Source organism: Doryrhamphus excisus, chromosome 5 (genome assembly GCF_030265055.1).
Source record: "Doryrhamphus excisus isolate RoL2022-K1 chromosome 5, RoL_Dexc_1.0, whole genome shotgun sequence".
Lineage (NCBI taxonomy): Eukaryota > Metazoa > Chordata > Actinopteri > Syngnathiformes > Syngnathidae > Doryrhamphus > Doryrhamphus excisus.
The window spans coordinates 9,751,269-9,766,382 of record NC_080470.1 but is presented as its reverse complement, the minus strand read 5'-3'; the positions used below and the strand labels follow the sequence as shown (position 1 = coordinate 9,766,382).

The 15,114-nt window shown below is 42.0% G+C and overlaps 1 protein-coding gene across 1 annotated transcript in view; it reads right to left on the bottom strand.

The window, feature by feature from the left end:
- Positions 1-11,956, bottom strand: part of trabd2b (TraB domain containing 2B) — a 52,866-nt gene extending 40,910 nt beyond the window's left edge. Inside the window, exons 1-2 of the mRNA XM_058074208.1 lie at positions 11,648-11,956; positions 8,626-9,195 (exon numbers count right to left, since the gene is read on the bottom strand). Coding sequence (XP_057930191.1) covers positions 8,626-9,195; positions 11,648-11,764 — 687 coding nt within the window. The 5' untranslated portion in view covers positions 11,765-11,956. The remainder of the gene's footprint in view (positions 1-8,625; positions 9,196-11,647) is intronic.
- Positions 11,957-15,114: the final 3,158 nt, after the last annotated feature.

Here is a 15,114-nt window from a genome sequence, read left to right as displayed (position 1 = left end):
TTGTACTGGTAAGGTTTTTAGGAATACAGTCATCCCTCATTTATGGCGGTTAATTGTTCCCAGACCCCATCGTGATAAGCGAATTTCCGTAAAGTCGGATTCATTAAATAAATCATTCATTCATTCATTCATTTTCTACCACTTATCCTCACGGGGGTTGCGGGGGTGCTGGAGCCTATCCCAGCTGTCTTAGGGCGAGAGGCGGGGTACACCCTGGGCTGGTCGCCAGCCAATCACAGGGCACATATAGACAAACAACCACTCACACTCACATTCATACCTATGGACAATTTGGAGTCGCCAATTAACCTAGCATGTTTTTGGAATGTGGGAGGAAACCGGAGTACCCGGAGAAAACCCACGCATGCATGGGGAGAACATGCAAACTCCACACAGAGATGGCCGAGGGTGGAATTGAACCCTGGTCTCCTAGCTGTGAGGTCTGCATGCTAACTACTAAACCGCCGTGCTGCTTAAATAAATCAATGAAATATTAATATTAATACAAATACATATATTAAATATTTGTAGTTAGCCCATAGACAACATGTTTATGACTTTCTAAATATGTTTTTTTAACATTATTAGAGTCCTGCAGACATGACATAACACCACTGTTATTATTTTACACCACATTACGCAGGCTACGGGGTGACTGCAGGAACATAAGAGATGCTCACTAGTGTTCAAACCACGTAGGGCAGAAATCTTCAAACCGTCAACATAACTAATTGTTATGTAAATGCAAAAAGATGCAACCTTGCAATAGTTGTACAAAAAGAAAACCACATTTAATTGGAAGAAATAATATTTAAATAATATCACACATCACCAGCAGATCACAGGTACAGGCAACCACCGTATCCATAATTGGTTAAACTGGAGGTAAACTCAAGTTATCAAAGGACAGTGTCCCAGAAGACGACATTCCAGAGAGGAGCCAATTGGTTCTCTGAGGAAATCAGTCAGTCACATTCCTGTCTGTGATCAATCAGCCTCTGGCCCAGACAACCTGAAATTAACCTCAGCCTTCCTGGAAACTACCTGACCGTTCTTCCATCTGAAAAACAAACTCTCACCACTTTCACCTTGATGGGAAAAACACAAATACTATGCATCAATGCGCAACTAACTCTGGAAAAATGTACTGCATAAATTAAGTAGTAGAAAACATACATATTAGACTTAAAAAAGGTTTATTAAATAATCTGTGCAGACCTCCTCTATGGAAGGAATCATTAATCATGAATCATTAAATAACTTGAAAAGTTCTGAATGGATTTGGATGAAATTTCCAGGAATTGTCAGAAATGGGATATGGACAAACTTATTAAAGGGAATTATCCGGCTCACGCATCTGGATCCTGGATTTTTTTTTTTTTTTTTGGCATTTGTGAATACAACTCCACAAAAAATGGAGGGCAATTTTCCAGCAACTTCTACTAAATATCAAAGATTGATCCAGAAAATATAGGATTACTAACTTGGTCTGAATCACAAGATGGCGCTCGGCGGAGGTCTTCGCTCTCTAGTGTGTGCTTCTCTAGTTCTCAATAAAATGACATGGAAGCAGGAGTTCCCAATGTAACACCCAGTCCTCCCCACAATACACCCACCATGTTTGTGAATTATGTTATGGCACGCATACAAGAGGTTATGTTTCAGTGTTTGTTACCAGCATAACGTCCATTAAAGCAGGATGTAGCATATTCCAGGGAAAAAGAATAACCTAGTTTGGGTGCACTTCCTTAACTGTAACGGAAATGCTAATACAGGTGGTGCTTGGTTTTGTGGTTATGATCACACTTCCATATAAGCTATATTTTTGCCACTTCCTGGCAAAAATTTGCACCTACTATCTCTTCGACCACCACCAAACACTCTTTCAACTTTTAATAGAATACTTTATTGTTTCCTGTAGTATAAAATCAAACCTCATGGGAATTTCTGCTGTGTTTTCTTATTTTATTTTATTTTTCCTGAAGCAAAAATGAAACTCAGGTAAAATACACTGATTTATTCAAAGGTGTGCAGTGTACTGTGCTTTTGTTTTCTCAGCATATCCATCCAACAGTATCAGTCCTGGCCAGCATGTAATTGTCTAAGTGCTTCTGGATGGCAGCGGCCTATTTGGTCATTAAGGGGCTATTAAGTCATTAGTGCAACAGTACGCTGCCGTCTGCTTGCCGACAGGACCAGGTGATCGGGTTGATACATGTTGCCACACAGTTTTTTTTCCCACATATTTGGCCAAGTAATTACAGTGTAGATGCAAACCCCCCTCAGATGTTCTCCTTAAATAGGGGATACTCGTCAGGTTGCACACTTTAAAGGTAATCTCCTGCTCCTCCTCTGTCATCCCCTTTTTCTTTGCAGCGTGTTGATGTGTGCTGATGAGCAGTAGGTGAGCAACAGGACAACGGCAGCCTCGGGACATGTTAGACAGAGTGATAGAGTGAGGAGGAGGAGGAGGAGGAGGAGGAGGAGGAGGGAAGCGACTTCTAAGAGGAGCGAGAAGGTCAACATGAAAGAGGGAACAATGTTGGTTCAGATTCATCCTCTGCAGCCAACGCATCCCTTAAAGGCCTGCGTCATTAGGTACACCTACACAATATGAGGCTCACATTTTCACTTAGAATCTAATGAGTCCAAAAAACATCCCTGTTATGTTAATCAAATACGCTTATATTAACATCTGTGGCTGCGGGCAACCTCCTGATTCATTCATTCATTCATTTTCTACCGCTTCTTCCTCATGTGCTGGAGCCTATCCCAGCTGCCTTCAGGCGAGAGGCGGGGTACACCCTGGACTGGTCGCCAGCCAATCACAGGGCACATATAGACAAACAACCATTCACACTCACATTCATACCTATGGACAATTTGGAGTCACCAATTAACCTAGCATGTTTTTGGAATGTGGGAGGAAACCGGAGTACCAGGAGAAAACCCACGCATGCACGGGGAGAACATTCAAACTCCACACAGAGATGGCCGAGGGTGGAATTGAACCCTGGTCTCCTAGCTGCGCGCTAACCACTAGACCGTCGTGCCGCCCGCAACCTCCTCATGTAGTTCCATAAATATACTGTGGTCAGCATTAGCACCTTTATCTAGCTCTGAATGTGCTTTAAAATATCAGCTGAGCTACTCAGGTATTGGTGTGAAACTCTTTTGTGAAACTTTTTTTTTTAATTGGTTCTGTTACTGCTCTATTAATAATGAAAATGATTATATCCAATAAGCTTCCACATTTTTGTAAATAATAGCCTCTCTTTTGGCAATTTGCAGAGGTGGGACATCTGAGTATGCACCATGTATCTAATTATCTGATAGCAAAATGCGATTTTGCTGCCATTTTACAGCCCAGTTATTCTTGCTTTGTAAAAGTCACAGGAAAAATAAATGCTGGCTCTTCTGTTAGGTCTCAACTATTTTGCAGGATCTCTGGATAAAAGAGGCGCATTATTATTGTGGTTATAGTTTGCAGTGGTGTAAACTTGTAAACGTGCAGTGTTGCGTTTTACTGGACTTTACATGATACATTTGCAGTTTTGGCTGCATGCATTTCCAAGTTCCCTCCCACCAGAAAACAGCATGCAGGCGTGAGGCTGCACACTGAGCTCACGTGAGGCCTTGTGTTTCAGGGGGAAGCAGGGAATGTGCACTGATGCAAACAGGCATGTGTAACAATCTGCTGAAGCTGTAAACATGAGTCTGCCTCACCAGTGAGGTGATGCCCTCCTGCTGTCACCTCACCATCACACACGATCTCCCCCAGTTGTACTTTCACCGGCAACAATTAGCCACATCTTTCAAGTCTAAATTGTAATAAAAGTAGTCAGAGGTTGGACTCCATCACATCGGGGGCCAGACTTGACCCCCGGCAGACTGCCAGTCTCCTTAGCGCTCTGCTGCCCCTCATATCACCTCTCATGTGACCCCTGACCCGCTGCCCAGGAGTCAGGCGCCACCGATATGATGTAATTTCTGTCGGCTTGAAACATGACCCAGGGAAAATAAACAAAGGTGTTTATTTGCTGAAAGGCACACAGACTGGAGCCACACATTAGATACATGCATTAGCTGTTTTATAGCATATCTACACTATGTGGACACCGGCTCTTTGGTGGACATTACCAGGATGTCCTCCAATGTGTACTTTTACTTCCTGACGTTGTCACTTCAGTTGCTTTACTGGTCTGTAGTCCACTAAAATCAATATCATGCTACCCAATATCACAATATTTGATATTGATACTATTGCTGTCTAACCTCCAAGTGTGTACAGTTGTTCAATTAGCACAACTAACATACTATGGGGGCGGCCATCTCCCTCAAACTCAATTTCTTTATTTCCTCATTTCATTTAATTAATCATTTAATTGTTGTGGATGTATACAGACATACAAATATATATACAAGAAACTCACACACAAGATGATACAATGCACGATATTGGGTTCACCGGAAGTATTTTTGTACGAAAATAATATTAAAATTTACTTTACAATATTTTACAAAAATTAACATAAATTTTAAGACAAACTATTCAATTAAAACACTTGTAGCTGCTACTACTAATTATTTATGTAGATGTGTAGTTATGTAAAGACACATAAAATAGATTACAGATTGCAGGTTAGCTTTATGTTTACACCTGTAAGACTCTTTCTTCGTGACACCCCTAATTTAAACAGATTCATACATTATTGCAGTATCAGGATATTGTCAGTATGGTTTCCTTTGTAAGCAGATCCTGCTGTCCTGGCATTTTCTTTTATGCAGGCTTTATCCTGCCTCATTACCTCCAACAAGATAATATTGTCGGGATGACTTCTTCCTCATTAAATATCAGAGCTGTTTTTACAGAACAGCAACCCATAAAAAGTGTGGCTAAATCCAGCCTTTGAAAGGAAGCACAATGACTTAAAAGTAGGAGCATAAAGAGAATTTAGTCATTAAATTCCCCGACAGTATAAATGCAGCCAACATGCTAAGGACTTTTATGGAGAGTCTTCCAAACAAATCTTAGCTTTCTGTGTCTGTTAAGCAACTGGCTTCAGAACTGACTACAGAACCAGACTGTCAAGCTACATCAGCGCAACAAGACCAGAATCATGTGCTGTGACCAGCCATTGTTTCCCACATTCTATGAAGTGGCTCCTGCAAAGATATCCACACCCCTGGCCTGTGGAGTGGTCCCAGGCAGACTGGAGCTGTCATTATAGAACACAATGAGAGACGTGATGCACCAGCGGTCACTACAAACAAGCCGCCAAAACACCTGCACCGTTTTCTCCGATCCAATAGCTCGGAAAATGACTTCCTCTGGGCTCCCTTGTCAAGATTTCTGCAGTGCGGCATTGGGTAATCCAAGACCAGGTGCTTACATGATGAATCACTACTCCTCTTGTTTCTACAGGATATTGTAAGCCGCTACTTTTATTGAGAACAAATAGCATGTTGGCCAGCAGTGTTTGGACACTTTCCCAACACAAATTTCCCTTTTTAACATTACTCATGTTTCAGAGTGACCACACCACACCGCCTTCACTCCCCAGTCGCTATCCATCTCACTTGATTTTCTTCTCATTTTCACCCACGTGTTCTCCGTGTGCCTCAACGTCTATCCTCCATGCATACCGCTGACCTCACCACTCTTACAGTTGACCGTAGAGGGATGCAATCAACCGTAGCGTTCAGATTAAATCGCAAATTGTTATAATTGACAATAATGGTTTCCATGTCAGCTGGGCCCACCGTCGTTCTCGTACATTTTTAGACGGAAGGTTGGGATTTCATGTGAAGCTTGTCTGAATTTAAATAAACAACACAACTGAACACAAAATTCTGTATTTCAATGAAACCTTTCATTAAGGGAGAAAAAATCCGCACTTACAATACCCTGTGTGAAAAACTGATTTCCCCCTAAATATAAAAACTGGTTGGGCCACTCTTAGCAGCAACAATTGCAACCAAACATTTGAGATACCTTGCAATGGATCGCTACTGTGGAGGAATTCCGGCCCACTCATCTTTGCAGAATTGTTGTAATTCAGCCACATTGTAGGGTTTTACAGCACTAACCGTCTCTTTAAGGTCATGCCACAGCATCTCAGTTTGATTCAGGTCAGGACTTGGACTAGGCCACTCCAAAGCCTTCATATTGTTTTTGTTCAGCCATTCGAAGGTGAACTTGCTGGTATGCTTTAGATCATTGTCCTGCGGTAGAACCTAAGGTTGAGGTCACTAACAGAGGGCCAGACATTATCTTTCGGGATTTTTTCAATGACGGGAGAATTTGTGGTTCCATTTATCACAGAAAGTATTCCAAGTCCTGAAGAAATGTCCCCAGACCATCACAAATTTTACTCTTGGTATTTTCTTTTTCTGAAATGCAGCGTTATTTAAATGTCTCTCCAACATGTCCAGAGTCTTCCTAAGGGCAACCTACTAGTTGGATGTGCCTTGAACGCTTTCCCAGGGGAGCGTCAGGAGGCATCTTGACCAGATACCTGAGTCAAGATACCTTGTACACGTGATCTTGTCCTTTTGGTCACTACCCAAAGCTCATGGCCATAGGTGATAATAGGACGACAACCACTGAATCCGAGATTCAGCTGTCCGGCAGATCCTCCTCTCCAGAACCCCTGAATAGACCTTTTTTCATGTTCTATTTAACCTTTCTTTAACCAGATAAATCACCAGATAGTTTTTTTTTATTTTGTTTGGGCAAATATATGAAACATTACAGTGCATTTCTTACATCAATCAAAATATAACTTTCCATTATTTACATTTGTATTCAACTATCTGATCACAAGCCCAAAAGGAGTAGGCCGAAGCAAAAGCTTATAAATGCCTACCCTTTTTGCAAGATATAATCATGTTCATGCCACTTTGTTTTCCCCTGTTATTATTATCATTGTAATATTTTTATTGTAATTATTGTAATTTATCATTGTAATATTATTATTGTTATTATTATCATCATTGTTATAATCTTTATCATTATTACCATCATTATAATCATCATTAATATTACCATTTTCATCATCTCATTGAGATCAGAATCTCATTTACAAGGTTGGCCTGGCCAAGAGGTCAACAGCACATGTCATAATAAATCCAAAAATACAAAATTCAAGAAAGTTTAAGACAATAAATTACAACTACATAAATTATTATTAAGCATTGCTCATAGTTTTCTCGCTGCCGGGTGTTTAAAATAGAATGAAAACCTTTGACTCAGACCACTTCTGACATTTTCAGTTCAGTCTGTATAGCGTTCCAAGCGGTGGGGGCACCATAACAAAAAGCTCTTTTCTCAAATTCAGTCCTAACTCTAGGCACATGGATGGTATCTTGTAAAATACCGTAAGGCATAGGTACATAGGTAGGATGGAACTAATCCAATAAGAGACTTCTAAATCAACATCATCCAATGTGTATACCACTGGGAGTTCAAGGAGGGCTACTCTGCTTTGGCATAGAGCTCACAGTGGTGATTGAGGCGACATTGGCCCGATTCTTTTCTCCATACAGTGTACATTAGGACTTCTAGAAATTAAGGGTCATGTACATCCTCAGATTGTAGAAGTTTCAGCATTGTTTTTCCATACTGACAAGCACTGCCAAACTTATTTGGGGAACTGCAAATCTTCCTGGCATGTAAGGGGCACACAGTTCAGCTTTGACAGCGTACTTAGTAGGAGGTGCTGATGAAAGCGGAGATGCTGGGAGCCTACTGCCTCTCAAATTAGACCCCAGGACCCCTTTGACCTATCACGTGGAGGCTAAGGCATTTACATATTCTGTTGTATCGAGCTCTCACTGGACCTTGTGTGCGTGTGTGTGTATGTGTGTGTGTGTGTGTGTCAGCATGGCGTGCACATGTCAGGCTGGGAGTCCTGCATGACTGAGATATTTTTCCTCTTCCATTGGGATCAAAGAGTGAGGAAGAACATAAATTAGAGCGAAGCTTCTTCCTCATGCTGTCAAGGCTCATTGCTGATTTTTATGGGACCTCCCATGAAATGAATAGTTTAGGATTAGGTGACTCGTTATTTAAATTGATGCTCCCTCCCATAATTTGTTCATTAATTAAAGATGGATGTTTTGCTCATGGTGGTATTGGATTGTTCCAGCCATCTTAGCAGATCTAAAAGCCAGACACATTAATGAAAGACAAGTGTGCTCTGCTCTTCTCAACTTCTCCAATTTGTTCTGTGCCTTCGTTGACAATTCTGCAATTTAGCTACGTGCTCTCTTTGTCTACACAAGTGCAAGCACACTTGGGAGTGTGACTAATCACAGCAGAGTGGGCATGCCTGGAGGCAGACCATGGGTGGAAAACATCAAAACAGACTGTTTTGGAAATCTAAGGAAATACCGCTTGAATAGGTGCAGATTCTGGAAGATCTTTCTGTGTGGTTTATTGTGTGTAGCTGCTCTACAGGAGTCCCCAATTCAATGCAGAGGGCAGAAAATGAGCATAATAGGCCCCCTTTAACATTAAGGAAAAATCCAAAGGTCAGTGTCTCACCAACCATGAGCATCACCGGCCTATTCCCCTTACAGGCTTGGTGTGTTATTACACTTATGTACGATAAAGCATCTTACCTGAGAAAAGTTGAGGCCATTGAGGGGGTGACACTGCTCCTCCACTCGCTCCACTGCCCCTGTTGTTTTTCGCATCCTCTCAGCCTCCTGAGCCAAAAACAAGTCAAGCACCGGTGTCCCCCTGGACCGCACATCCCATTCTGTGAGCGAGTTGACCATCAGCATCACCCACACGGGCCTCTTCCTCTCCCAGTTTCCGGCGATGGCGTTGAATAGGTAGTCTGCATAAAGGCCACGCCCTCGCTGGTCCGCCGTCATCCAGTAAGGCATCATGTGCTTCACGTAGTCCAGGTGGCGTTTTAGGCGGCGGTATAGGTCTCGAGGTAGTAGAGTTTGCAGGTTCTCCCCGTGGGGAAGCAGCTGGCAGCTAGTCAGCTTGGAGACGGTGAGCGGATCTGTCAGGTCCAGCTCAAAGAAAACGTTGTGGCTACTGCGGAAAGCCTGCTTGGAACTGTTGGGAATGAAGTCCCACACCCGGGTGTAAGGCACGTGGATGGTGCCAAAAAGGTACGATGGCGGGTGTGGAGGCGCACGCTTTACCCGCCACAGGAAAGAGTTCATATCGCTTTGCTGTGAGAGAGAGGCAGAAATTATGAATAGGACGAGAAAGACAAAATAAAAGAAGCACCATCTGCATTTGCTGACCCAGGCTTCCTTTACTACACCTACTATGTTGTAGGTTTGTGTGTGTGGACAGACAGATGGTTACACTGTGTGTATGTGAAACGGATCAGGTGTGTATGCGAAACAACAGTGGCGTTCACTGGTGTAAGTGAATGGACAGGCACTGATGCTGATGCGAAGGGATCGACAGTTGTTCACAGTGCGTGTATGCGAAAAGATTGTACCTTTGACTGATAAACTGGTAATAGTTTTGTGCAAGCCAATGTGAGGTTTTACAGAACATGTCGATGAAAAAAATGACATTTTAAGAGTAGAACTTGGAATGCATAATTTCAACTTTATGATTAGTTTTAGCGGCACGGACGCACAGCTAGGAGACCAGGGTTCAATTCCACCCTCTGCCATCTCTGTGTGGAGTTTGCATGTTCTCCCCGTGCATGCGTGGGTTTTCTCCGGGTACTCCGGTTTCCTCCCACATTCCAAAAACATGCTAGGTTAATTGGCGACTCCAAATTGTCCATAGGTATGAATGTGAGTGTGAATGGTTGTTTGTCTATATGTGCCCTGTGATTGGCTGGCGACCAGTCCGGGGTGTACCCCGCCTCTCGCCCGAAGACAGCTGGGATAGGCTCCAGCACCCCTCGTGAGGAAAAAGCGGTATAAAATGAATGAATGAATGATTAGTTTTACATTAGCGACAACGATTTTAATAAGGCAAACAGAATACAAAGAAGGGTAATGTCACCAGCTTCCAATGTATAGTTTTAAGATCCAAAGTAGATATGATGCTACCACGGCTCAGTTTGCAGAGGGGACCGCTTGGCTGTAAACAGAACCCTGTTTATTGTCCAGGTTCATACTTCACTTGCCAAAGCCTCTTTTGGCCTGGGAAGTATTTGAAGGCCGCAGTGCAAATATACTATGCTGAGCTCATAAAGTCCAAAAGCTGAAAGAAGCCTGTTCCTTATTGGAACCCTGCTGAGAGAATTTGGTTTGGGACATTTCTGACACCACAGGGGGTCTCTGTTGCTGACAGCCATACTTGCTGCATTGTTTGTGATGCCTACTTCTTACATTACACCATGTGTTTGCTGCAGCAAGCCATGGTGCAAATTATATCAGCGTAAAACCGTATTGGATTTAGAACATGTTTCTTGTTAAACGCTCTGCAAAAGTGCATGTGCTGCGATTTTGCAATTGGCATTGTCACCACTTTGGTCTTTTATAAACAATCATCTGGCTTAGGAGACACGGCGTAATCAGGCATTTGAGGGATCAAGTCCATTGCCGGGATTTAAAGTTATTCCTTGAAACCGTTGACTTCAAAAATCTTAACTGAGATTTCCTTCAGCTCCAATTATAGCACGCTGCCAATGCTGCGTTTGTCGACTGCCAAAAACTAAGTCAAATTGTCTTGCAGGATTTGCTTTTTATCATCCAAATTAAGTGCAATGAACATATTGCAATATCTGGCACAATTTCCTCCCAGACAAAATAAATCCAGAAGGCTTTATTTAATCCAGAGCGTCGTCCTGCCCTGTGCCACATACGCAGAAATACAACGTTAATTCGATCTTCTCTTTTAAGACAAATTGAATGGAATGTCATATTTTTGCATGCCATTAGTCATGGTGTCATGCAGTGACATCGTGCACACTCAAGTGAAGCCTTTCAAAAAGTGATCTTATACCATGGACTTCTCTGCAGAGCCTTGACGCTCTGAGCTGTTTTTTTATGGCCGTAATTATTCTTAACACAAACCAGAGTGCAGTGTGCCGCATTGCAAATCATATGAAGTTATTAAAGGAGCACCATCCTTCAGTCATCTGCTTCAACACATTCACTTTTGTTGTATATAATACAACATCTCAGTTAGAAGACTGGTAGACAAATATCACGATTCATAAACTCACTTTTTCATCATGTGTGAAAGTCATCTACTTTTAGTTTAGAAGCCTTTAAAGCATGTTGTTGTTTTTTATTAGTAGTAGCAGTAGACTTGATATATTGTTGTCATTTTCTCCACTCAACAGGTTATGTTATAGTATTTCATGTTAGCAAGATTTGATGCAAATATGGAGCACATTTATGAGATAATCCAAGTACAATTTTAATATTTTTGTCAAAAATCTGTCAGGGTATTCTTGTTGCTGCTGCTGTTGTTTTTTATAAGAAAAAGAGGCTATTATTATAATTATCATTATATCATTATTATTTTCCTTGTTGTTTACCAAAGTGAGAAAGACAATAATAAAGACCACTATCGTTATTATTCTAAATGTTATTATTATATTATAATGATGACATTCTTTTGATGAATAAGCATCCCCAAGTTGGCTTAACAAAAGTTGTATTGTTATAGTTTTGCATGCGTAAAGTGTTCCAAAGCACGACTCACCGTCCTTGGCGCGTCACACTGCCTCGGTCTGCCGGCTCGCTCAGCAGCACCCCAGGGTGCCACAGGGTGCAGGAGGGCGCTCAGGAGGACCCAACCGAGCCCCTGCACACGCACCATAGTGGACCTGCAGCTTGTATCCCCTCTTCTGCGCACTCTCGCTCTCTCTCTCCCCCACCAACGGCCCGTGTGTGTTTGTTGTCACTGGCGGCCAGCCGGCTAGAACTTTTTTAAAAACGTCACGGCCTCACGTCGCCACCATCGCGACTTCTCGCCATCATCCCCCACAACTTGGTTTCTAATATGCGGACTGTCCTGTCGCTGCTGTGAACCGCTTTGGAAAAGTTTCCGCAGCGCGCTCCACAAGTTTGGAGCGTCTCTGCTTTGGAGGGAGGTGGGACGAGGAGAGTGGACCCCCTCCTCCTCCTCCTCCTCCTCTTACTCCACTTCCACAAGCTCCGCTCATAAGGCTCCAAGAGGGAGGGCAGGACGCAGGTTAAGAGGAGGATGACAGCCTGTAAACTTTCCAAACACTGTAAAAATGATAAAGATGACAAAGATAATATGAATGACAAAGATAATAATGCTTAATTTTTAATTGTGTATTATTATAGAGGCAGCTAGTATTGTACTGATTAATATTTCACATTCACATTTCACTCCAAGATTACAGGTATTTAAAGTAGTTCATCATATAATTATATTCAATATGGAAATAAAGATAATTACGCATTATTCCGGGCTGCACGGCGGACGAGTGGTTAGCGCGCAGACCTCACAGGAGACCTGAGTTCAATTCCACCCTCGGCCATCTCTGTATAGAGTTTGCATGTTCTCCCCGTGCATGCGTGGGTTTTCTCCGGGTACTCCGGTTTCCTCCCACATTCCAAAAACATGCTAGGTTAATTGGCGACTCCAAATTGTCCATAGGTATGAATGTGAGTGTGAATGGTTGTTTGTCTATATGTGCCCTGTGATTGGCTGGCGACCAGTCCAGGGTGTACCCCGCCATACGCCCGAAGACAGCTGGGATAGGCTCCAGCACCCCCCGCGACCCTCGTGAGGAAAAAGCGGTAGAGAATGAATGAATGAATGGAAATAAAGATAATTACGCATTATTCCGGGCTGCACGGCGGACGAGTGGTTAGCGCGCAGACCTCACAGCTAGGAGACCTGAGTTCAATTCCACCCTCGGCCATCTCTGTATAGAGTTTGCATGTTCTCCCCGTGCATGCGTGGGTTTTCTCCGGGTACTCCGGTTTCCTCCTACATTCCAAAAACATGCTAGGTTAATTGGCGACTCCAAATTGTCCATAGGTATGAATGTGAGTGTGAATGGTTGTTTGTCTATATGTGCCCTGTGATTGGCTGGCCACCAGTCCAGGGTGCACCCCGCCTCACGCCCGTGGACAGCTGGGATGGGCTCTTGCATCTCCCTGTGTAGCTTGAAACGCCACCGGGGACCAAGAGCAATCAAGAGACGACCTTAATGTCAGCTGACTGATTTCACATGACCGATACCGATAGCTCGCTATCCATGTATTGGGCACCCTTGGTTTAAAGGGACTTAGAGTTTAGAGGTCATCCAACTGCCTTTTCCAAAGTACTAAAAGCTTTATAACCCACCTCTTTCTGCTCTGAGTATACGTAAGCCACGTAACACACACACACGAGTTATATTTGTTGTCAGCGAACGATACCAATCAGGCAAAGTTTAGCTAACGATAGCTATCATTGAATGTATAGCCAATCATATTGACTCCAATCTGTCCATGCATTTGTGCATGTATATGCATCCGTGCATACGAGACAGCCATGAATGCCAGTTATTTTATTTGTGCTAAACATAAGTTTAATTTGCAAATTTCCCCACTGAGGGACAAATAAATGCATATCTTATCTTTAAGACAATTTTTATGCAGTTTAATTTGTATTGTTAGAAATATACAATGTGTTCTTTAAACTATTGGTAATAGATATTAGCCAGTGTTCTTATATTTTTGGTTTCAATAAATGTAATTTGGAGCGTATTGTACATAAAATCCCTTTAACATATTGCCATATTTTATGTATTGTCTTTTTTCTGTGATTTGATGTTAACAGCTGAGTGAGTTTTTCTGTAATGCTGTAATGGTAATTTCCACACTTTGGGATAATAAAAGAATTAATCTCATCATGGGTGTGAATGTCATATTAAGTCTGGGGCCTTAATGATTTATTTGAACTGTTCTTTTTCCAGAGTGGACTCATTACACAACATACATCTTCAGTGATTTTTTAAAATTATTATTATTATTATTATTATTCATTTTTATTTTATTGTTATTATTATTCATACCGGCTCAAATACATCCATACAGTTCATACAGTCACCTAAATTTTATAGGTGGGGCTGACAGATGCCAGATTGTTTTTGACTTGACAAGGCTAAGCTCTAATAACGTCTCATTTTTGATCATGACTGCAATTGATAGTTTCTTTTTGGCAGCATATAAAGAATTTATTTAACAGCATTCATTGGATCAAGTAATAACCAGAACAATGGAACAATCCAAGGAATTCAATGATGGTCTAAGAAAAAAGAATTGTTGTATATTGTTGTATAATCATTCCATCCTGGAAAAAAAAGAACAGTTCAAATAAATCATTAAGGGTCATAAGACATTATATGATATATATAAACTGCTACTACAAATCTACAATAACTCTTTGTTATTTATTTGATCATATTTAATTCATGTTTATGTTATGTTATTGTGAAAATACTTTGAATCAAAACTGAAAATGAGTCGGAAAGCTGTGCTATTCTTTGTAAAGGCATAGGATCTTATTGGACTGTGTATTTGCTCCTAACCAAACGGCCAACATACTTTTCTATGAGATTTTGCAGTGGGGATGTAGATGTAGATGCCAGGAGGTCTGGCAGTTTTTTTTACGACTATTGGTTTTTTAATCTATTCCCAAAATGTAAATGAAGCATAAATCAAAGGTTGTCATGTGCTTCCTTCTTGGCATGATTACATTCATCTCTGTCCGCTGGTGTTTGACTAGGCTGCAGCATGAGAGTCCAACTGTGGCCGCTAGTGTGGAGTCCTTATATGCATGATGAATGGTCACAAATAAACAGGCCTGAGTAAAGACAACAGTCAGAAGTGTTTTATTTACTTTCCAGTCCAGTCCTGATGTGGAGCAGATGCTTTTGAAATAAACATACACAGTGAGAGTGAAAGTGGGCCCTCTGCTTTGCGTTGACCCCAGCCATTGTCCAAGTTGAGGACCCAGTGACAGAGTCAAGTAGTGGGGACATTTATCACATCGAGGTCCCAGGCCCTCCTCTTACTGTGGGCTGAAAGCTGACGAATGTAGAACAAACGGTTCTTTGTCCTGGGCCACATCTTTTTCCTCTGTCCGTTCACAGCGAGACTCATTATATTTCTTTGATGGTCTTGTCTTTTAACACAGTCGCACCC